General features: G+C 41.2%; 1 protein-coding gene across 2 annotated transcripts in view; it reads right to left on the bottom strand.

Annotated features, from left to right (window-relative positions):
* Positions 1 to 25,015, bottom strand: part of TOX3 (TOX high mobility group box family member 3) — a 106,405-nt gene that overhangs the window by 23,735 nt on the left and 57,655 nt on the right. Inside the window, exons 2-3 of one of the 2 annotated variants that reach the window (XM_029925265.1) lie at positions 5,916 to 5,981; positions 1,693 to 1,947 (exon numbers count right to left, since the gene is read on the bottom strand). In XM_029925265.1, coding sequence (XP_029781125.1) covers positions 1,693 to 1,947; positions 5,916 to 5,981 — 321 coding nt within the window. The remainder of the gene's footprint in view (positions 1 to 1,692; positions 1,948 to 5,915; positions 5,982 to 25,015) is intronic. The other variant, XM_029925266.1, reaches the window with a different exon arrangement.

Here is a 25,015-nt window from a genome sequence, read left to right as displayed (position 1 = left end):
TATTAATAAATATTTACCAATTTAATAAAATACACATCTTAGCATGCATTATATGGTCTTTTAACTATTTCTGCAACTTAAATCGGCCTCGCTGAGCGTCTATGAATAATGGGGAGTCCTGGTAAACCCCCCCCTTGGTGACTGAACACCCTTTTTATTTTTATGGCTTTCCAGGCACAGCACGGCAAACCTGGATGTAGGGAACGGAGGACAGAACCCTCCACTCCAGTGTCAAAGGGACAAAAATGTAAGGCAGTCCACAGGAAACAATTATTTGTGATGGTGAGGCACATTTATGAATACTTAATGACCACTTCCCGACTCTCCCCTGCATTCTTTTCTGACAAAAAAGGAAACCTAAACACCCCAATGTTCAGCTCAAACACAAGGGGTCAGGAGCAAAAGAAAATGCTGTTGCGTCAACCCTATTTGGGAAAGTAATCTTCTATTTCAGAGAGCACACTGAATCTTCACACCACTAATCCAGTACACACTCTGTAATCATCGGTTGTTACCTGGGGAATTCACAATGAAACCAATAAACATCACTGGCATGGTCCTAATGTGCAGAGAAATATGTAATCAGGCAGGAGGATGTGTTTTTTTGTTATACCAACACATCTGTTTCATTTTATCAGGGTTAAAAAAAAAGCCCTCTAAACTATTAATCTTGTTTTAAAATGTCTGCTTAGTACCTCACCTAGATCAACACAAATGTATTATATACAATGCCGGGAAACAAAAACAAAAACAATACAACAATCCCACCAGAAGAGTTTAAAATACTTAAGCAGATTTACTCCAGTGATTGCTGACTATAACTGCACGCCCAGAAAAATGGAACCAAAATCATTGCATTAGTGATCTTGCCTCTCTGGAGTGCTTTATTCCATGTTTATGACAATAAATAACACAATTAGGTAGATTTCACACAATAACCCACTCTATATTTTCCTCTGCTGGTTATAAGCAATTATTTGCCTCCCCCTTCACTGTGTCACAGTTTGAGATTTCATCTGAGGTAAGAGCAGACCACATGCCATCATAAACATCATGTCATGATCCAACAAAGGCAAATAAGGGCCTCCGTTTCTAAAATCTCAGCATCAGATAAGGGCCTCCATTTCTAAATTCTCTCCTGGGCAAACTTTTAACTCGAGGACATCTCTGTGGTCAACCAAAGCCAAGGGAAGATCAGCTAATTCCAAACCAATGAATCAGACTCGTTGAAAATCATTTCAAACCAAGAAGGATCTTGCTAGGTTGTCCTCCATGAGGTGATCCTCAACCAACCCATAACCCTCTTGTCCCTGCACTTAAATGGCACTGGGAAGAACAATCCTCACGTCCATCAGTAGAAGGGTAGAAGCACCTTTCAGAACATAGACTCTCTGGGGCGTCTGGGTGGCTCAGTCAGTTGAGCATCCGACTTCCGTGCGGGTCATGATCTCACGGTCTGTGGGTTCGAGCCTCATGTCGGGCTCTGTGCTGACAGCTCAGAGCCTGGAGCCTGCTTTGGATTCCGTGTCTCCCTCTCTCTCTGCCCCTCCCCCACTCACTGTCTGTCTCTGTCTCTCAAAATAAAATAAAGACTTAAAAAAAGAAAAAGAACATAGCCTCTCTGTCTTTACCATGTGAAGTGCAAATGATTAAAAAACAAAAACACTTTCAAGCAATGAAAGTAGTGCCTACCATATGCAACCCACTGCCATGAAGCACGCCATCTTGTTCCACGAGATTTCTTGAGATTGTGATGGAAGGAAGATCCAGGCTTTGAGGGGGAAACTGGGGGGTGAATTCACTTCCCTGGGAAGGCAACGGATCGCTGAGGCCTTGAAAGGGTAGAAGAACATCGGGCATGCCCAGGGCAGGGTCGGACTCTGGAGGAGGCGTGATAGGGGGGATTTCAAACTCCTCATCCCCGAGGCTTGGCGTATGGAATGTCTGCTAAAACGAAACAAAACAGAGACATCTTCACATTCTGTTCCTGTATCTTATTTCCCCTTGGAGGGAAAAAGGAAGATTTTGCATGAAAACACTGCATAGCTAAGGCCAAATATTTATTTCTCAAATGAAAACATCTTAAACACAGATTTCCATATATAAAGTTTTGCTGATCATTCTGATTAAAGATTTAAGTCTCATTATCATATGGTTTTAATGGAGTATCAGTATTAACAGTTTTTTAATGCGTACTTAATTAGCAACATCTGTCTTCGTTCTTAGTTGGCACATCAGCGACATTAGATTTGGCTATATAACAAATTGCCACTTTATTGATATGTTAGCGAAACAGCTCAAACCGCTTACATTATCCACATGCTTCATAAAGTGCTGACGATTTTGTGGTGCGCACACACAACATTAATCCAGGAGTGAACAGTGCACATGTTTACTTTCTGCCACAACATATAAAATGCGTAATATTAAATTTGTGCTTTGCCATTTTAATTTCCTTACTGGTATATTCCCAAGAGCAGAGAATGCTTCTATGGAAATTGTTACAGTTCAGAATGCAAAATTTCATATAAGGATCATCAGAGCATATATTAAAAGGTCCCAGTGCTTTTATTTAAACTGTAAGGAGAGGGATTCTCTTTTATGATGATTTTAATACGTATTTATCCAAACATTTCTAGGAGTCTTCAACTCTGAAAGACTATCTATAGAAAGAGCGTAGAGATACACTGATATTCACGTAGGAACTCTACTGCTGTGGTTCACGTACTTAAGCAAGTGCTGTTTCTCAAGACCTAAGTAAATAATGTCACTGCTACTTAGATCCTTAAAGATAGTGTTTTAAAATGGGGCCTTTTGATGTCAATTAGGGTTGCCTTGGTCTACCAAACTAACCACCTTCCTTAAAATAGAACTCATTTTGGGGGGTGGGGTGAGGGTGCAGGGGGTCAAGGTCTAGGATATTCTTTTTGGTAGGGTAAAGGGATTAGAAATTCTAGCTCAGAGGATCAAAGTTATAGTTCATTATTAGTTGTATTTTTTAAAAAATTAACTGGAGCAAGATCATTTGAATCTGCTGTCATCAGTTAAGAGAACTAATTAAGAATGGGAAATGATCATTCTCTAAACCTTCAATGATGATGTATAACTTAATAACCACTTGAGAGCAAATAGAAACAAACTGAAGGAAAAAAAATCGTGTGTATAGAACTGACTGCTATTAATTGCATCTCTCCAGAAATAAAGAGGTTACAAACTATGGGAGTCTAGGATGGGAGAAGTGAACATCTTGAGGTTCTTAGCAGATTCAATATACGCAAAAATATTACAGTATAAAAACTACAGTATCTGAAAGCTACAATAAAGAATTAGATTCTCTGACATAGACTGATTCTAATACTGACCTCCCAAAGACATCAGTTTCTTACTGTGGTACCCCGAGTTCTCAAACACAAAGGGATGGATTGGCCACAAATGTAGTTGGCTAATGAATGTAACCCTATGGCTGCATTTGCCGTTATTTTGGCACTAATGTGGTCTAGTAACAGATGCAACTGTAATTTGTGACTCATTTGCTACCCCATTACTGCTTAATGAAATCTAACATATCACATTAACAATACGGATAAACACTCATTCTTGATATGTGGCATTTGGCTGTTTTCATTACCACTGTAATTAACACTTGAAATATTATTTCAATAAATATTTAAAGTACTTTAAAAATGGTCAGGGTAATCATGACACAGACAGAAAACATAAAGCAAATGTGTGAATTTCCAACTCAGAGTATCCCAGGCCCTGTGGCGTGATCTACAGGGCAGTGTCTATGTGAAGGGAATTGGTTTCAGGCACAATTTCAACTTAACAGCATTCAAACCTAAAGTCTTTCTGAATTAGTTTGCACTCATTAAAATGTTAAAAAACCAAATAAATTTACTTTTAACGCAATGATTGGGAAACTAGGCACATGCCGTAATGTGGTGCATTAACATTTACTTGGGCTTTACTTTTTGTTTGAGAAAAGATGTACAGTGAAATCATTGTGTCAGATTAGCTCTTAAACTCTACCATAAAGCACGTCTTATGCTACATGGTCAAAATGAAGGAGGCTTTCACTTTTATTTTTGTTAAGAAACAGAAAGGTGTCTTACGAATAATGTGTCCCTACAGCATATGTTTTTCAAAAACAAATTCATTTTAAGGTAGAATTGAGTATATTGCTGTAGCATAACCTAATAAAATGACATTATAATAAATCACCGAGAAAGTGCGATACACCACTTTTAAAAGAGAGGTAATTATATATATTTGTGTGTGTGTGTGTGTGTGTGTATAGTTAAGCATTCCTTCGAGAAAAAAGTAACCCCAAACCCTGGGTAAAACTGAGATTATAAAAATAACCACGTACGGCACCAGTACCAACAAAAACGACACTGGGTTTTGTGACTCTGCCGTCTGACCGATATCAGGTTAATTGGTGAGTCTCTAATGATTACTTTTTACAGATACTGACTTTTCAGTGTTTACCTTGAACAAGTTAAAATAGTATGTACATGGTTAAATACCATCTGTACTGAAATGTTCAAAACATTTGTTCCTTTTGATAAAAATGCAAATCTGGAGAACTGTTGTATCAACATATAACAGCCAATGTCTGACACGGTGAATTATCACAGCTGGAATTAAATTGTCTCTGAACAGCTGCCGGCAGTAGAGCTTTCATCAATGTTTGATTCAAATGTAGGGAAAAAATCCTACAGAATGAAACATCATGTTGTCCTTACAGATGGGGGTTTCTGTTCATTTGCACAAACAACACAGCAGTGAGTGCCAGACAATATCCCTTGTGTAGGCGGTCTTCTTGGTTAGAGAGATGATGGCCATCGCAGAGATGATGAATCTAGGAATATCCTTAATTCTTGCTTCCCCATTTTTTCTAATAATTTTGCCAACTGAATTTCTTTCATCCTGCTTGCTTCCCAGGGCCAAGATCATTTTGCAAGCCATGATGATTTCCATCCTCTGGGTTCAAGTTACTTCAGTTGCCTATATTTCAATGTCTTTGGAAAATGAGGACTTTTTATTACGGGGACCACAAGAGGAAATGTTCCATTTGGACCAATTTCACCTGTTATTCTTGTTTTAAAATCTTAAATCTCAGTTTGCCAGTTGTGAGGAAACCATTGTCTTGATCTAATCAAGATCGAGGTTTTTCTGGAAGGGCAGGCCAATGAGCTCAGACAGCAGTCCTCAGTCTGCTGCTCAGTAGGGAATACCGTAAAAACAGCAACAAGAAGACGCTTTTTTTCCCCCATTTGTACCAGGAAACTGTAGACAAACCCAGAGCCATCCCCCAGTTTTCCCTGATATGACCAAGTCTTGGAGCATGCCCTTTCATTCATTCAATCTCTACATATTTATTGAACACCTACTATGTGCCAGGTACTGTAACAGTCTATGGGGATCTAACAAGAAAACAAAACACTCACTTCACATCACTCCCACCGAAGACCCAAGAAACCGTAATACTATTCTCCCACATCATTTCCCAAACCATAGCAACTTAATGAAATTATCCCCAGAGCTTTGTGCAGTGGAAATACTTTCTATTAAAAGTCACTCCCACCCCCTAGTTTTCAAAATAACCACTTATTTGCTTAGATGCCAATTTGGACAGATAGATTTTATGTGCTGTCTTACACATTTACTTTTGTTGGCATATACATTTCTTTTCATCAAGAGATGTGTGTGAATTACTAACGTTCGTAACAGCCTCCAGATAAGTGACAGACTTGTCAGGTCATTTTCTTTTCCAAAAGGTTTTTCTCCTCCAAAGTCGTTACCTTGCAGCACATAAGAGAGACAAATTCGATACTTTGCTTTTCCCTTCCAGCCTTTTAAATGATCTAAATAACACACGAAACGTGAACGGACACATGAAGACAGACACCTACCTCACTGGCTGCAAAGAAAGCACTGTTGGCCTCAGCCATGGTCATGTAGTTATTGTTGTTTCCAAACTGAAAGAAAACAGATTGTTTTATGTTAATATGCAGACAGATCAAGAATCCCAGGGGGTTTGCTTAAAACTCGGACAGGATTTGTAAAGAATGCTGGTGTCATGAATTAAAAGAGTAGTTTCCCTCGGACCAAATGTGAACTGTGACAGGTTTTGTGTGACATGGAGTCAGCTGCTTCCCTCAGAAAATAAAGCACAGAGTCAAGCTAACTTGATAATTCTAGAAAATAGGGTTGTTTCTCATCAAGACTAACAGCGAAGAAAGACAATTATGAACATTTCGGTGTCCAGTCACTAGTGGATGTTGTTTAACTGAACTGGCATTTGTGAGAGAGAAGGAAAAGTTTCCAAGAAAATCACCTTGACACATTTTTTACAGCATGTTGAGATTTCATAGCTTACTTTTCAAGAACAGATGTCACAAGTGTGAGTAGGTTAAAATGTGAATTAAAGGGAATAGAATCCAATTCTCAGGCCTCAAATTCTATTTTCTGGTGAATGGGGTGTGGCATGAATATAAATAAATAATAAGACTAAAGAATATATTTCAACTCTCCAAACAGAGTTGAAAATGATATCTGTATCCATCAGAGCTGTTGAAAACAGTGATATTTAATCTCTCGATGTAACATTAAGTGCAAAGAGGTTTAAAAAAATAAGTGGAATCCTATGAACACAGCAATTTTTATTTAATTCCCTAACACAATAGCCCATTCATACCATCACAAATAAGACTGTATCAGCATTTCAGATGTAAGCTCTTTACTGCTAGAGACCTGTTATCAAAATGTAAAACTTGGATTTTGCCAGGAAAGTATTTTCAGGTTCAGACGGTATAAGGAGGTATGTTTTGTTGCTTTAAGCATTCTGTTATCCGTCTGGCAATATGGAAAGGCTCTGTGAGCATAATTATGTGGAGCTATATTATTGTCACGATTTTATGAAATGGTAAAAGAATGCCCGTCTTTTATACTGTGTATCCTCTCTTCCCTTTAGTGCATCAAAACAACACACAGGCTTGGGCTCCAATGGGTGAAATGTAGACATCCATTCTTTCATATAAATAGAACTAGTTAATTATTTAATCTAAAAGGTGGGGCGCCTGGGTGGCTCATACGGTTAAGTGTCCAACTCCCAGTCTCGCTCGGCTCAGGGCATGATCTCATGGTTTGTGAATTTGAGCCCCATGTCGGGCTCTGTGTTGACAGTGCAGAACCTGCTTGGGATTCTTGATTTCCTTCTCTCTGCTCCTTTCCCGCTTTGTGTCTCTCAAAATAAATAAACTTCAAAAAAAATTTTAAAAATAAAGTAAAAGGCATAACTTTCCCAAGGGGAGAGAGGGAGGGAGAGAGAGAAACAGAGGTGAGAAATACAGATATACAGATAGAATAAATATAGACACATAGATATGGAAGAGCCACATAATCCTCCTCATAGTCTACCCACCAACACTTACTTCCAGGGGCTCTTGGCCCCTGACTCTGACAATGACTGCACTGACAATGCTACACTTTATCACGTCAGGGATCCAAGCACTAAGCAGGATTTATGCGGAAGGTTCGAATGGGTCCAGAGTGCTTCTGTGGTCTCCAGAAGCAAAATCCCACCCTGTAAAATGACCCCTAAAGACGCGCTCACACAACGAGCCCGCAGATTCCTTTGGATAAACATCTTTATAAGGATTTCTGAAAAGACGTATCTGTTGACACTTACGAGAGACCTGTTTATCCAGTGTCTCTGAAGGCATGGGGTATCAACAACATGTGGGGACGGTTTCCCCAACATATACTTAAGTCCAAACCCATCAAGATGTATACATTAAGTAGGTGTCGCTTGTTGCATGACCATGATACGTCAATAAAGTGCTTTGTAAATAATTTTAAAGTTAAAAAATGATCCTACGTGGGCAGGTGCACATGCACCTGCACCACCCCCTGGCCCACATGCACAGACATATTCTCCTCCCCTATTTTCCTACAATATTAAATATACGCAAGCCAAAGCATAGGTTTCTGGCAGGGGATATTCGATGAATTAATGATCCTAGAATAAAATCTCGGGCCTCCATGCTGACTATCCTTTTCGGATGTTTATGAAGACTCGGGTCCCGATGTGCATTCCTGGCACCCCTTCTATGCCTCCCGCAAGCAGCCTGCAGCCCGCAACCCAGCTTTAACGTTATTTAAATGTACGTTTTGTTGGGGAATTAGAAATCCATTTAAGGAAAGCAGCTCATTATCAGAGGGTATTTTTTTTAAGATTAAACTCACTTATTACCTAATAGCACCTAAAACAACAAAGAAAAATAAAATGGCTATTAAACTAAGGGCCTAAACAATTCAAAAAACAAATTAAGCTTAGAGTAAAATAAGAACTGGGTTAGAAATCCTCTTCTGAACAGTTAGGATGCGAATGTAATTACTGAAGAAACTACAGCTAATCAGCTGTGAATTGTATCCATTAATTAGTATTTGCCCTGGAGAAATGAGAAAAATCACTAACAACGCCGGCGCCGCAGTGCGCCAATGAGCCACGCGCCGGCCGCACTGCGTTTAGTCAAGCAGGTGTCTCCACTGGTCCACGTAATTTGAAAAGCTCTCACCTGAAGTACTGAGCTGGAATTACAAAGCACTCCTTGCATATCTTCTGTATCTATAGCGGGCCTTAATTAATGGCTTTTAATTTAGAAACACTCGGCGATCGGGTGGGAACAGTTATAAATCATTTCAAATGGAAGCCAAGGGTTGCTTTTCCATTGGGGGTAAAATATTTCCCCTACAATGGTGGCCTCAGAGACTGGTGCAGGGAAGGGGCTTTCTCTAGCACAGGAGGCTGGGTCCCTGGTTGAGGTGGTAGAGTAGTTGGATAAAATATAGGCCGTCCAGTTAAATGTGGCTTTCAGATATACAATGTTAAGGGTATAAGTATATCCCAGGCATTATTTGGGATATACTTATACTAAAAAAAGTATTCTCTATTTATCTGTGATTCAACTATACCGGGCTAGTGTGTATTTTTACTCGCTAAATTTGGCCACCCTACAGCATCGTTAAGTTGATCAGGATGACAGGGATGCCACTTTCCATTTGATTTACCTTATCTCGTAACGCTAGCTTAATTTAATTTGTTTTATTTTAAAATGTGACCTATGAATCCTGCTTTACTCATTCTGTGTAAGAACAGATCTGATTCTGAGAGAAAAAGTGATCCTTTGGGGGCAGATCTCTAATATAATGACCTCAAAACAATTAGCTTTAACTGAATTGTGTACAATTAAATTTACTTTATGTTCTAAGAGACAGTGACATCGGTAAACACAATATATTACAAAAAACTCCCTAGGTCCACAAGGGAAAGGGCTTTCCCCGCGTTCACGGCTGTCTCCCTGCAAACTAGCAATGACGCCCGGCATATCATAAGCGCTCCGGCACGTGCTGAAGAGAGAGGGAGGGGGAGAAAGGTTGATCACGTTTTTAACTTCAGTGTCTCATAATCACCCATCCTAACTGGGGCAATTTCATCACTTATTTTTTTTATGATGATAACGAGAATGATAATGATAGCAATAATAATAATTACCCTGAGAGACCTCCTACATACACTATTTCATTTAACTCTCCCAAGCGGGACTGAATGTAATTTATTTTCCCCAAGAACAAGTTAGGAAAAAAAATTATTAGCCCTATTTTATAGATAAATAGACTGAGGTTTCGAGGGGTCCAGGTCTGGCACCCCTCCTGATCACTTACATTTCAATAGGCACAGAACCTTGAATATTTCACTCAGTGATGGATTCAACGTTAAAACTCGATTTTTATCATCTTACTCAAGGCTATAGTCTCCCAGGAAGTGTTTCCAGGTACCTAAGTCTAACAGAATGCTCCCCAAGAAAAGAGGGAGGTGCAGAGTTGCAAAGCCCAAGGCTGCGGACCACTGTCCCTCTTTTATGAGTCACTGTGCACACGACACCGGTTAAGTGTTCTGAGAAGTCCTGCAGTGCATTCATTCAGCAAACATTCATTTATGTGCCTACTGTGTGCAAGGCACTGTGCTAGGCCCTGGCAACAAGATGGTGAGAAAGATGACAAAGTTCCTACCTGGATGGAGCTTACAGGTTTCTTTGAGTGGGGAGACAGCAAACCTCCCTCCCCCCAAATTTGCCACTGGACACCTCTTTTGGTTTCCTTCACAACAGTCTGTGGGAACACCTTGGGAAACCCTTTATTGACAATATCCTTTTATTTTCCCTGAATACTTCTTACAAGAAGCTAATATCCTCATTTTGCACCATGCTAAACTTGATGCATTTTACGAATCGCCTAAATAAGAATTTCTAAATCACTCGTTCTGGGTCATCTTAATTTGGGCCAACTTCCAAGTTTTCTAGGCAGTAGCTCTCCACTGATGTTCCTTTGAAGAGCTCCTAATTCAACCACGTAAGCTTCCTTAACGTAATTTCAGGAGGCAACACAAAATATTTCAAATAAACTGAAGGAACATCAGGTGAAACAGAGTTACCTACCGCGAAGAGCATATAAACACACTAAGAAAGAAACAGGCCAATTCCAACTGTTTCAAAGACCTTACACCATTGGCAGAATGGTCACTTTCGAGGCAGGGGCATTTATGAAGTATACTGGTGGGGATCAGTCCTTCCCACTTTGATAGGCTCTAACGGATGTGATCCCCAAAGATACAGTCCCCAAAGATATAATTATAAAGCAGAACTCAATTACTCTGTATGTCGAACTTCTGTATCTTCATAATTTCACAAAAGAACATCTTCATTGTACCTGGCGGTAGATTTGCTTTTGCGGGCATGATGAATAATGATACTTTCGGCAAATACAATTTATGAAGGGCATCAATTAAAAAGGGGCATTGCAAGATTTCTAAAAATTTATGAAAGCCCATCGCGTTCGTGGCCTGTCTAACTGTGTGAGGTGCCAAAGTAAATTAATGGAGATTGTTAATTCTAGCTTGTCCAGCAAAAGGCTTGGAAGAAAGTAGACCAGCACAGACAAAACCCATCTGTATCCACAAGACGGGAGTCTTCGGCTCCACACAACAGCATTTGCACTGAAATTATTTTGACACCCACGTGAAGAATTGTATAGGCTTCTCTTAAAGCAGCATTAACCACAGGGTATCACACAGCTAAATGGCACAAATTTAATCCTTACAAAAAAAGATAATCCTTCAAATTCTCTTTTCTTTGTTCCCATTAGGTTTGTTAGCAGACACCATCCAATTTGATGCCTCAGTAAGGACATCTGTCAAGTTGCTTACACAGATGAACTGTGCCCATCATGGATCGAGTGTGCCAAAGCACGGTCACATGATGAGAAGTCAGGGCCTCCAAGTTCGCACACTCTCAAAGGCTCTGGCCGCTACCCTGTGGAAAAGAATTTACCGAAGATAATCAAGTTGTAACCATTTCCAGCAGTGGTAATCTGTTTCAGGATACAGAGTCCCAAAGAAGGAACACAAGCCCAGGGACAATAAACACTGGTGATCATCAGGGGTAGATCCGGAGCTCCACATCGAGAACTAAGAATGACGTAGTGAATAAAGACAGTCTATACCAAAAGCTATAGATTCAACAGTATGGAAACAAAACACTGCAAACAATGGACTGAGACACATAATTAGCAGGAGAGCATATACATACACACACACACAAAATTCTGCTAATTATGAATATACGACTATATACAGAGAGAGGATTATGTTCACACATATGTATAATTACACACACACACATTCACACACATATATATTAACAGGTTCAAATATAAAGCAAGATTTTTGTAAGAAAATAAACTTTCAAAAATATTGTTGGCCTTTCCATATGCTAAAAACTCCTAGATAATTATCTCCCGGGTGCCAGACTCACATACCCAAGAGCCTACCATATTTGCATGTGGATGCCAATAGGTGTCCCAATCACATGCACAAAACTGAATTCCGCATCTTCTCCCCAAACCCGCTCCACCCACAGCCTTCTCCGGCTCCTTCGATGGGGCGCTGACTCAGTTCTGGTGACTCAGGCCAAAAACCATCCTCAAGTCCACTCATTGTCCCTTCTGCCATCAGATCATCAAAGGTTGTACTGGCTCCTCCTTCCAGTTATACCCACAACTGACCACTAGTCACTTTCTCCACCGGATTCACCCAGGCGCAGGCCACCCAGCCCCTCCTGGGGTCAATGCTGCAGCTTCCTGGCAAATCTCGATGGCCCTACACACTGTCCACCAGTCTATTCTCAGCATACAGCCAAAGAGAGCCCTTGAAAACCTAAGTCAGGTGTTATCCCTTCTCTGCATTGAACTTTCCAGTGGCTTCCAATTCCCTCAGGGAAGAAGCCAAGACCTCATAATGGGCCCCCATTTCTTCTCTAACCTTGGCCAATGTTCTCCCCCTTGCTTCTCCTCCCCTATAACCTGCTGGCTTCCCTGTTGTTCCTCCAATACCCCAGACACATTCCTACCTCAGGGCCTTTGTACTGACTGTTTCCTAGCAACGTCCTCAAGACTCTTGCTCACTTCCTTCTTTCTTTTTTTTTAATGTTTATTTATTTTGAGAGAGACAGAGAGACAGTGAGCTTGCTTGCATATGAGCTGGGAAGGGGGGGAAGAGAGAGAGAGAGGGAGAGAGAGAGAGAGAAAGAGAGAGAGAGAGAGAGAGAGAGAGAGAGAGAGAGAATCCCAAGCAGGCCCCTTGGTCCCCGAACAGAACCCAACCCAGGGCTAAAACTCACAAACCTTGAGATCATGCATGACCTGAACCAAAATCAAGAATTGGACACTCAACTGACTGAGCCACCCAGGCGCCCTTCACTCCCCTCTTGAGTCTTTTCTCAAAGGTCACCTTCTGACTACCCTCTAAAATGTTTTGCAGCTCTCTTCCTCCTCCAGCACTTTCTAGGCCTCTTCCCCATCTTTATTTTTTTGGTAACACTTTTCAGCATAACATTTATTGTCCCCTTCCCCCTCCGACCAACCTAGAATGTAAATTTAGTGAGGTAAGTATGTGTTGTCTACTGTTTACACTGATGTCCCGTGCGGAGAGCTTGATAAATAGTAAGTGTTCAACAAATCTGTGTTGAATGCACGAGCAAAATAAATTAATTTCTAAATGTGAAATGCTGGTACGCAGAACTGTTCTCCAAGCCAAGCAGGACACCAGATAAGCACTTGAAATTCAAGCAACAAAGGAGAAACCAAGCATCTGTCACCAGGGGTCCTGCACAAGCCACACTTACGGGAAAGAAGGGGTGATGGAAGAGTTATAGATTCTAGTAGAATTAGTAGTTTATATGTTAATGATACTTAGCTTGAAAACACATGCTTCATTCTAGAAAATGCACTAGCCCTTTTATAGAAAAGACTCAGAGGCCTGGGTGGGTGGGGTTGGAGCGTTAAGGGCAGTGCGTTGGTGTTTGAAAACCCACTGTGGTGAGAACACAGATTCTGGCCTGCAGACAAGAAGCCCGGAGAAGAGAAAGCCAAAGATCTAACATCGAGGGACCAATATTCTGAGTACTAAGTCTGACAGTTGATATTTTTTCTGATTTAAAATATTCTGTTTTTTAAAAAAATTTTGCTTCAAAGGCTCCATCAACGTTTCTGAAAGTGTGATACTACAGACCTCCAATTCATCAGATGCCTGTTTTAAAAAAATGCAGGTAACTAGAGTCCCCAAAGTTTACTGTATCAGAATCCCTACGCGGTGAGGCCCTAAAAATCTGTGGTTTTTAACCAGCTTCTCAGGAATTCTAGAATGTGCTAATATCTGAAAACAACTAGCCTGGTTCATCTTGGACAAATGGGGAATTTTTTTTCTTTAATAAAGCTTTCCATATATCTGAAGATGATCTGATTGAAACGCTGATGTAGCACAAGCTGTTTTGTTCAGAGCAGTACCTGCTTGGCTCCGTTATTTCCAATTTCTTCTTACCTTCCTCACTTTCGGGAAATGGTAGACACCCACGAGGGACTATCAGCCCCTTTCCCACTCTCGTTAGCCAAAGGAAGGACGGGCACTTCCTAAGGTTCTAGACGTCTAGAATACAGGTTTTAGATCAACTTCCATGGGCCCACACAAGGAACAACAATGCCTAAACATATGGCCTCTACTCAAACACGGAGGCCTTTGGATTTTCATGATCTGGACGCATCTGAGTCTGTAAATTGCATAACCATCTGGACTAGTTAGAGGTGGCAAGGAGGAAAAAAATACACACACACAACACCCTCTCAAACCCAACTGCACTTGTTTAATATCAGAAAAACAAATAGAAGCAGAGGGGAAGATACTAAGCTTCCCAAATCAAGTTTTCTTTTTTAACAAAAATGGGGCCGACTTTGGGACCAGCCCAGCAAGTGTCACCAATATTCAAAAGAAAGCCCCGATGTGCCCTAAGCACACGCCCACGAAAAGAAGCCAATGGTAACGCACGTCCTGTTAAGAGGCCACATCTTTTGTGTAATTCTGGCTCATCTCTCCCCTTTCCCCCAAAAGCCCTGCTTAAGACACCAAACCCAGCACCTACTGGATGCCAAGGATTAGGGTGTGTGTGGGGAGTATATTTAACTTTCCGAAGATGTCAAGAAGTAGGAGATCAGACTATTGTTTTTCAACAGTTAGAGTGATAGGGCAAAAACGTTTCTCAGCCTAAGGGCCAAGTCTGGGAGTGACACGGACGAATGAGCCACACTTTCTGTCGGAAGAGGAACCAAAAGGAAATGGCAACTCAGAGACTGGGCAGAGGCAGGAGTGGGAAGAATCGGAAACAGAGAACACTTCATCTTGAGTCGAACTCCAATTGGCTTTGAACTCCAGTCCTGTCACACTACCTGTGGGATGGTAGGCAAGTTGCCTAAATCGTCTTAAGCACAAGTTCAAATCCCAGCTGATCTCCTAACTGTACAAACTACTGAGCCTCTATGCACTTAAGTCCCCCCATCGACGATATGGGAATAAGAACAGCGTTTGCCTCATCTGGGGACTTTTGAGGGCTAAATAGGGTTATACCTAAGAAGCCACCTTTTGGAGTGCCTGGGTAGCTCAGTCGGTTAAGCATCTGGCTTCTGCTCAGGTCATGATCTCGGAGTTCGTGGGTTCGAGCCCTGCGTCGGGCTCTGTGATGACAGCTCAGAGCCTGGAGCCTGCTTTGGATTTTGTGTCTCCCACTCTCTCTCACCCTCCCCTGCTTGCGCTATCTCTCTCTGTCTCTAAAAAGTAAATTAAAAAACATTAAAAAAATTAGAAAAAGAGAATTCATCTTTTCTATCTGTACTAATGGCTAATGCAACATTTCAATGAGCCTTGCAGAAACCAAAGCAGACCATGCACAATCCGTTTTACAAACTGTCGTGACTTCTACTGGCAGAGCGTGAGATTTTATGCCTTGAAGAAGGCCAGTGGCTTCCCAAGGATATTTCGAGTAAAATCCAAGTTCCCATTATGATTTGGCTGCTCATTGCTTTTCCAAACTCCCTCCTCAGAGGGTCGCTCCCACCCACTAAGTCCCAAGCACACTGCCCTGACTCCTCCTCACTGTCTTCTCCGGTCCTTTGCACCTGCTATCCTCCTGACTATGACTGCTCTCTCCTCTCTCCTAACTTTATGCAGGTTTCTGCTCAATGTTTGGTTCCCTGCCGTTTCCTGTGGCCCGTGGTAGGTAGGTGCTCAGTAAATAGTTGTTGAATGGGTAAGTTCCAAGTTCAAATCCCAGCTCTACCACACTTACGAGGTGGATATCATCGTGAGCGGCTTCATGTTACCACTATGAATTTGTTTCTTCATTTCTAAGGATGAAAAGAGGGTTGGGGGGGTGGAACTGGGCTGTGTGAGGAGGGAGACAACACAAAGCCCACCCCCAGCCAATGGTCTTGTATGGAAAAGGCACTTGGTAAATGTCAGGAAGTTGAGAGTGAGGAGCCCGCAAAGGTAGGAATTTGATAACCTGGGGAAAATAACTGAGCCAAGGAAACATTTTATGTAGTCTTTATTAAACGCCTATAATAGGAAAGAGATAATGGTGGATGCTGGGTAAAAGTATGTGAGGAAGATACAGTTTCTACCCAAGAAGGGCTCAAATGGAAAAGACAGAAACATGACAGGTGCTACAGTACAGACAAATGCAAAGCACTCCCCATCACACGTCAGCAAGAGATGTCAAAGAAGAGGAGCCATTTAAGTAGGGTCTTGAAGGATGTGTAGGAGCTTGCCTGTGAGACAAGAGCATTCTGGGAGAGAAAACTACCTGGGCAAAGCCCTACTGTCACCAAAGTGGTGACCAAGAAACTGGGACACAAGCCTTCTTGGCAGAGAGGATGGAGGGAGGGTTGGAATGGGAGTCAGCATGTACAGACTTGTACTTGGGCAAGGTTTACAGGCTACACTTTGGAGAAGTTTAGCTCAAACATGCTGTATGGATAAAAGGAGACTCACGACATGTTTGTAGGTAGAGGAAAGAGAAAACACAAAAGGGAAGGAAGATCAGCCACCAAGAAGCAGAAGAGAAGATTCAGAGTGTAACTTCCAGAAAGTGAGAATAATGTCTATTCTGTGTGTTTTCTATGGTTTTCGGCAAACTGTGAGCATCTTTTATATAATGACAGCAACCGGCAAAACAAATGTGCATGGACTGCTTTGGTTTCTTGAAAATCACTGAAATGGTAGCTAATATTTATTAATCTGGATGGAAGAGGGGGCTGCTTTCTTTGATGTCAGTATTAGAACCCAAAAGACCCCTTCCCCTGGCCCCAAAAGTTTTGACATTCACATGCAGATTTCCATTGCCAGCAGTGGGTTTTGAAAGGGCTGTGTCTTCTGATAAATTCTAAAATTCCTGGGAGGAATGACAACTCAGCTCTCATCTGTTTGGGGCATTTTGGTGGGAATTCGTTTGCAGTAAGTAGATCCACGGATATGCACAGTAGGTACCATCTGCAAGGGTGGTCAGAAAATAACACCCGGGAAAAGTCCTCCTTGGCACCACTTTGCCTACCTCTGGCTGCACCGGGTTCTCCTGCTCCAAGCTCCAGGGCAGTCTGAGTCACTCTGCACGGTGCCAAAGTGATCTATTTCCCCATCCATCTCTCCCTCGAGGGCAGAGTAAAAGCCTCATTGGCCCCCGTAGCACCATATCCTGGCACACAGTAGGTACTCAGCTGAAAAGACAGGGTCAGGCTCGGGGGTACTTCCAATTGGGAGCTTCAGTGCGGTTTGTAAGACGTGTAACTAAGCTATTTATTTTTCTGTATGCGTGATTCAGTCCACACTGAATTCAGGTGAACCACTGCTACGGTCCGTCAAAGTACTGCACAGAGGACAAAACAGAGATGGGAAGTCATAGACGATAAAATCAGGAGTTGTTTTCCTCATATTTCCAGATTCTGTAGTTCATGCTGCAATCATATGACCAAGGACCTCAGAGACTTTCCACTGAAAACAAATTTTAAGGTCTCTAATGATGTGACCTATTTATACCGAATACCCTTAGTAAGTCTCCTGGGCCTCACTTGTTACGCTTTCTTACATATGAAATTTCAAATGTAAATAAGGCCAAATATTGAATACTGAAAATGAACCGAGGGCTGAAGGGGGAGGGGGAAGGGGGAGAGGGGGGTGAGGGTCAGAGAGGGGGGCACTTGTAGGGAGAAGCACTGGGTATTATATGGAAACCAATTTAACAATAAACTATTATAAAAAAAAAGACCAAATATCCCTCAGTATTTTTCAATGACAATGTTTTAACTAATCCCAGCATTTCTTGAGTTCAGTAACTAAACTCTCCTCGCCGGTGGTAAAACTTATGGTGCTCTGTAAGTGCAATCAGTCCCTCTAATTATGATTTGTTACAATTTCCTTCAGAACATCGATGACTTCCCATTATCAGTCTTCCGTTCTTTGATCTCTAAAGTATAAAACGACGTCATGTCTAGGCGCCTAAGACAAATATGCTAATAGAGATGCAGATAAAGCTATAGATGTAGATATGGAGGTCCAAGCTGAGAGATATGAAGATCATCAGCTACGGGCATTTCTGCCCAAAGGACATTTGATCATGTCAGGAGAGCCTTTTTACTGTCCTGACCAGGGGATGCTCCTGGCATCTAGTGGGTAAAAGCCAGAGATGTTGCTAAACATTCGACAATACACAGAGCAGTCCCCCCAGTAAAGAATTATCCTGTCCAAAATGTCAATAGTAGCAAGACTGAGAAACCCTGATATAGACCAATCCATACATTAAGCATAAACAAAAGATATCTGAAGTGTTTCAAAGATAAATATTACAGGATTATTGCGTCTGCACTATCCAAACACGATCAGTGTTCTGTCGTCAAGTGGGCCTTATGCTGACTTTGGCTAGAGCTACTTAACGAGATTATTGACCGCAACCAAGGATTATCTTAAATGTGTTTTCAAATATGTATCAAGGAGTTGGTTGTCAGTGAGGAAGCTTTCCATTTACATAAATACTCGATTGCTTTTTTTTTCCTGCTGCAAATAAATCAAGAAATAAAAATAGTATAACATGTTATTCTAAGGCTACCATTTAAAAAAAGAGCAACGAACCTATAAATTCTTCCTGACTCATTGTGACTTCATGTGTTTATTTTCCAGTCTCGATCATACTTGATAGACCGGATACTTCAAGTTCTTCACTCCAATATCATCAGTGATAAGAAGATCCCAAAAATGTATAAAATGTAATCATTTAAATCCCGCAGGATTAATGTCTATGAATTCACGTCTTTCACTTCCAAAAGTTTAAGAGAAAGTCCCAGATACTTGATAAAGATGATAATGGAAGAAACCACTGACACCCACCCGGCTAGTGAAACATGCCAGGCTTAGTGCTTTACAGCCTGTCAGGGAACTTCTGCCCGTGCTCAAGAATATCTTGATTATGTACATCTTTCTGTGCTTTTATGATTGCCTAAACTCTGCAGGGACAACTTTTTACCAGATGGGTGACTGTACAGCTTTCATTAGTTTTCTGCATCTTACCAGTTATGTTTGGTTTTTCATCTAAAATCTTGTACTGGGAAAGGGCTCGCACAAGACCCTGAATCCCACTTCCGATAAGGTCTGGGGCGGGGCAAGAGAGAGCAAAATTACATTCCTCCCAACCAGCTCTCCCAAAATCTGTAATTTCAGGTTTCATAATATGTTTACTTTAAAAAAGAGAGGTTTCCCCCAAGACTTATATTTTAATTACTTTTGAAGAGGAGGCTAATGGTTTCTTAAACATAACCATAAAATAAAATCCCTTCAAAGGAGGGGCCATTCACTTTCATCTTGAAGACAAAAAGTGGAATTCAGTCAAGATGTCGATGTTAATCTGGTGTACAGCTCAAACTTACTGTCGTGTGTTAGATAAAATAACCATGAATTCAAGTATTCCTGAATAAAAGAGGCATTTTATTCTCAGAATCCCAAAAAGTCGTTCTTTACTAAGACATTCAAGATTACCTTAACACTTCCTTGCATGGATTTAACAAGATGTGATTATACAGCAATTTGTAAGCAGCTCTTCTTAAATCATACATCAAATTTTACCCGCTTCAGCAAAACTCCAATTCTGTTCCAGAGGAGCAACTTGACTATCCGAAGGGAAACTGCATCAAGTTGTAAACGCAAGGGTGGCCAAAAGGGACATAAAACAGATGCAAACATCTTGAGACAATCATACCAGGCTAGTAGTGAGGCTACCTCTTACGCTAAAGACATATATGAAGGTCTAAATGTCGTAAGCCAAAGTATACGAATACTATCTAAAACCTGACCAACCCTCTTACTATGCCAGTTACAAAAGCAACCTATTTGGGGAAGACAGCTTTGCTTAGGAACTTTTTTTTTTACAAAAGGACAAACTGCTTAGTTTTGAAATAAAATGTTAGCACCTCTTTATAGGGACACGACCAACCAATCCCGACTCCATTTATTCCTACAAAGGGGTGTTGTTGTTTTTCTCTTTTCCTCTTTGCTACTAGCAGAAGAATATATATGGTACAAAGGAAAAATCGCTCCACATTTCACAGTGCTGGTTAATAACAGAAGGGAAAGGTAAGATCCATCTATAAAGCCTATCTATAAATTTCTTCAGCCATCATAAAAATAAGTTAGAGGCATGATCTTTTTTTTTTAAAAGAACTACAGCTGCTTTCATATAAAGATTAATATTGAAAACGAACCCTGTCTAATAGAGCCCCCTGGGATAAATAACAGCCTCCAGGAGGGAGGCCCATCAGGCGCTGGCCGGAAGTGGCTCCCTTCCCCAATGGGCTGCGTGAACTCACAGAAAAGGCCATGCCCTCAAAAACCATGCTTATTGCCCAAACTGCTTCACTCTAATGGTTTAATAACTTTCTTCAGGTGATAAAGATAATAGCCTAATGAACAACTGGTTAAAAAAAAAAAAAAGTACAAGTAGAAGAGAACTCAATGTAAAAGATCAGATTTCCCCAATGGGAAGATGAACCATCCAAGAGATAACAGGGAATATGTTCTATCAAGTCAGGTTTCTTGACCCTGGCATTGACCATTAAGAGCCCAAGAAAATACCTAGCGCTCATCTTGTTCCAGAATCTAATAATTATAAACTCCTCTCACGTGCCTGTCGAAAATGAGCTAAAAATAAAAAGAAACCAACCCTCACAGGCCTACGCATCTAATGTTGGCCAAAAGATTTTTAAAGTTGGTCCAGGAAGTTTTCTTCTTTTTGTTTTTCATGCTGCTGCATCAACTTTATTCATTTATTTATTTTTTCAGGAGCCTATCTTTTAGATTTGTATATTGTTTTGTTTTGTTTTATAATAGTTTATTGTCAAATTGGTTTCCATATAACACCCAGTGCTTCTCTCCACAAGTGCCCTCCTCCATGACCATCACCCTCTTTCCCCTCTAGCGGCAGAACCTGCTTTATCTGGTCCACTCTGGAACTATTTAAAGCATTGCTTCCTGACAAAGAGTGACCAAGGAAACCTCACCCTGCTTTCAAGACACCTTCACAAAGGAAGGTCTGGATAAGGACACAGGAGTTTTACAAAGTAACAGGAGCAATGACCTAGAAAAGGTACCTTTGACACTAAACACAAAGTAATATGTATGTTTTATTTTTATTATTTTTTAATATAACTCATTGTCAAGTTGGCTAACATACAGTATATACAGTATGCTCTTGGTTTTGGAGTTAGGTTCCCATGATTCATCACTTACGTACAAAGTCCAGTGCTCATCCCAACAAGTGCCTGATGTTCATCAAACCTTACACACTTCCGTACTGAAGAGACACTTTATTAACTGGGCGAGGTCTTTCTAGGAGTTTAACTGCATCAGATATAAACATGCTAGAAAGGTTATGTGTATTGACTTTATTGATTTTATTTGAAACAGTTCTGATGTGGTTTTAATGACATAGGAAAATGGACATGGTATAAACACCATGATCCAAAACTATACACAGTGTGATAGAATTATTCTTTCATTTTTGTGTGCATTCTAAAATTAGTGCCTACTAGTTCTGTAATCAGAAAAAAAATACATTTACAATGGAACGGCCCAGAAAGAAGTTCCCTAATCTCTATCAGCATAAAGCATGTAAGTATATAAAAATCCTGAAAATAAAGAAAACAGCAATAATCAATTTTTACTGTTCATGCGTTTACTCATTCTAACAACAAATATATTCTGATAACATCTATGTTGCCAGGCAGTTTGCTCAAGTATTAAACATACCACCTAGCCAAAAAAGTCCCTGCCTTCATGGAGCATACAGTCCTGAGCAGCGAAATAAGAAAACAACCAAATGATTATAGAAATATAGAGTGAAGGGGCACCTGGGTGGCTCTGTCGGTTAAACGTCTGACTTCAGCTCAGGTCATGATCTCATGGTTCGTGAGTTCAAGCCCTGCATGGGGCCCTGTGCTGACAGCTAGTTCAGAGCCGGGAGCCTGCTTCAGATTCTGTATCTCCCTCTCTCTCTGCCCCTCACTAACCCCCCCTCTCAAAAATAAATAAAAAGAAATACAGAGTGAAATGTCACCTGTGAAATATGCCACGAAGAAAGACACAGGGTGTGGGATGGATTAGAATACGTGCTGGCTGACCAGCTAGGAAAATACGGCAACAGAGCAGGTGCGAGCTGATGGTAGCATGGACTAAGGAGGTAATGAGGAAGGTGTAGAAGTGGACGGGAGTCCTGGGATTTTGACCGTGAAGGACCTGATGAGTTGAGAGGCGAGAGCAAGAAGGGGCGGTCAGGGAAGAGGACTGGGTTTGGAGCTTCTATAACTGGATGCGAGTCAGCAGGAAAGAATCCATCTTGAGGGAAGGTGGCTGCATCATGGGTGCATTTTCAATGTGCTGGGATTGAGGCACCAAGAGATGCCTGTAGTTTAAGGCAACAGTGTGGAATAGAGATTTTGTACGTGTGAGACATGGGTGCGGACGTTTGATGAAGCCATGAACATGAATAAGACCAGGGAGAGAGACTCTCTAGAGTGGGGCAAGAGGAGGTCGAGGGCAGAACCCCGAGGAACTTCAGTATTTAATGGCCCGGCTGTAGATCCAGAAAGGAGTCTGTGAAAGTGACAAAGGTTACAGAAGCAGCTTAGAGAGAGCAGTATTCCGAGCCTTAGGAGACTTTAGGAAGGAAAAGAGGGAGGAGTCATGTCAAATACTGAAAAACTTGAAGGGATGAGGCTGAAGTATATCTGTTTGCTTTAGTGACACCAAGACACTTTGCCATTCACAAAAAGCACAGAGCGGAAATACAAGGGAGGGACAGGACCCAAGGCCCTCTGGGACTCGTGAAGACAAGACAGATGTCCATGCCACATCATGGAACTGTATCCAAGAGAAACTCAAATACTCCAGTTTTGGTGGAATTATAGAAGACTGGAGGAGCCAAGAGGGCATGCTGTGGCTAAGGACAAGTCACACATTCAGGTGACCCCTGAACAATGTGGGGTGTTACGGGCCCTGACTGCCACACAGTCAAAAATCCCCATATAACTTTGATTCCGAAAACTTAACTCAGGACAGCCTACAGTTGACCAGAAGGCTTTCCAACAACAAACGGTCAATAAATATGTACTTTGTATGTTAGATGTATTATATACTGTATGCTTTTTTTAAATGTTTTTTATGTATTTTTGAGAGACAGAGAGAGACAGCAATAGCAGGGGAGGATCAGAGAGAGAGGGAGATACAGAACCCGAAGCAGGCTCCAGGCTCCAAGCTAGCTGTCAGCACAGAGCCTGATGCAGGGCTCGAACCCAAGAACTGTGAGATCATGACCTGAGCTGAAGCCAGACACTCTACTGACTGAGCCACCCAGGCACCCCTATATACTGTATTAATAACATGAATAGCAAGCTAGAGAAAAGAAAATGTTTTTAAGAAAATCATAAGGAAGCCAGGGCATCTGGGTGGCTCAGTCAATTAAGCCTCAACTCTGGACTGAGCTCAGGTCATCATCTCATGGGGCTCTGGGCTGGCAACAAGAAGCCTGCTTGGCATTCTCCCTCCCTCTCTCTCCCCCTATCCCACTCACATTCGCTAGCTCTCTCTCTCTCTAATAAATTAACTTGAAAAAAACAAGGTAGATTGGAAAGGGAAAATTATAAGGAAAAGAGATTTATAATTCAGTACTGTATTTACCCCCTAAATTCACATAAAACTGGACCCACACACTCACATTGTTCAAGAAAATCTGAATACCCATCATATGATCCTGATTTATTACGGGAAAAAAGATAGTAAGCATTATGCCTTTAGCATATAAATTACCCTCGATAGATAAATAAGAGTCTGAAAATGTACAGGAAAATTCCTTAGAACAAATGGACAAAAGATTTTCTTACAATAAAGCAGAGATGTACATTTTGAGATTAGTGGAATAGTCTTGCTTGTCTCTGAACTGTAAGCACTGTAGGTTCTGGAACCTGGTTGGTTTCCAGTGGTGATTAGCACAGGGCCACTGTGTGCTCACCTGGCTACCTCATATCCCTCCCCACCGCCTGGATTATCAGGGACCACCAGAGTCGCCAGTCATAGATGACAATAAGGAAAAAGAGAAAGCCATGCCCTTCCTCATGAGGTGCAAAATGGACAAAGATGAGCTTTCCCAACACTCTTCCACTGCGAGGAAAAGGGTCATATGTTAAAAGGTATTACAGATTGACTCCAACCTCAAGACTTACCACTAACCAATTCAAAATTAAACAGCCATGTATTACTAAGCAAGAAATACCTCTCATCTCCAGTTTTATTGACTTTAAGTTTGAGGAACTTCCACAATGTGTTCAGAAGAAACCGACTAGAAGAAACAGGATTAAAAGCAGGGTCTCGGTCTCTGGGACAATTTGTAAGCCAGAAACTGTCACTGCCACGTGTCTTCTCAACATCGTTTAAAAAAGAAAAAAAACAAGAGAGGGGCGCCTGGGTGGCTCAGTCGGTTGAGCGCCAGCTTCGACTCAGGTCATGATCTCACATTTCGTGGGTTCAAGTCCTGCGTCAGGCTCTGTGCCGACAGCTAGCTCAGAGCCTGGCGCCTGCTTCAGATTCTGTATCTCCCTCTCTCTCTGACCTTCCCTTGCTCGCACTGTCTCTCTCTCTCTGTTTCTCAAAAATAAATAAAAAACATTAAAAAAATTAAAAAAAAAAAAAACGAGAGTCAGACTAGATTTTGCCATTCAAGTTAATGCAGGAAACAGTAACTGTAAACATTGGATGAAATTTCTAATAAAATCTGCAACCGTTCCTCACAAAGCAATTTCTTTTGGTGACTGTTGACGTTGGGGGTACTTTTAAACCCTCTGTGAAGCCATGTAAATTCCTCCAAGTCTACCATTTTTAAGAACCAAAAACTTAATGACTGAAGGAAAATATGGAAATAAAATCAAAAAGAAAAAAAATTAATAATGATTAATAGGAAAAAGCGAATTCTACCCCCACCCCCAACTCTGATGTGTCTAAATGACATTCATCCACATGGACTCTTTCTCCTTTCAACTG

The sequence above is a fragment of the Suricata suricatta genome, chromosome 16 (assembly GCF_006229205.1).
Source record: "Suricata suricatta isolate VVHF042 chromosome 16, meerkat_22Aug2017_6uvM2_HiC, whole genome shotgun sequence".
Lineage (NCBI taxonomy): Eukaryota > Metazoa > Chordata > Mammalia > Carnivora > Herpestidae > Suricata > Suricata suricatta.
The sequence above is the reverse complement of the archived record's forward strand: the minus strand, read 5'-3'. Positions and strand labels throughout refer to the sequence as shown.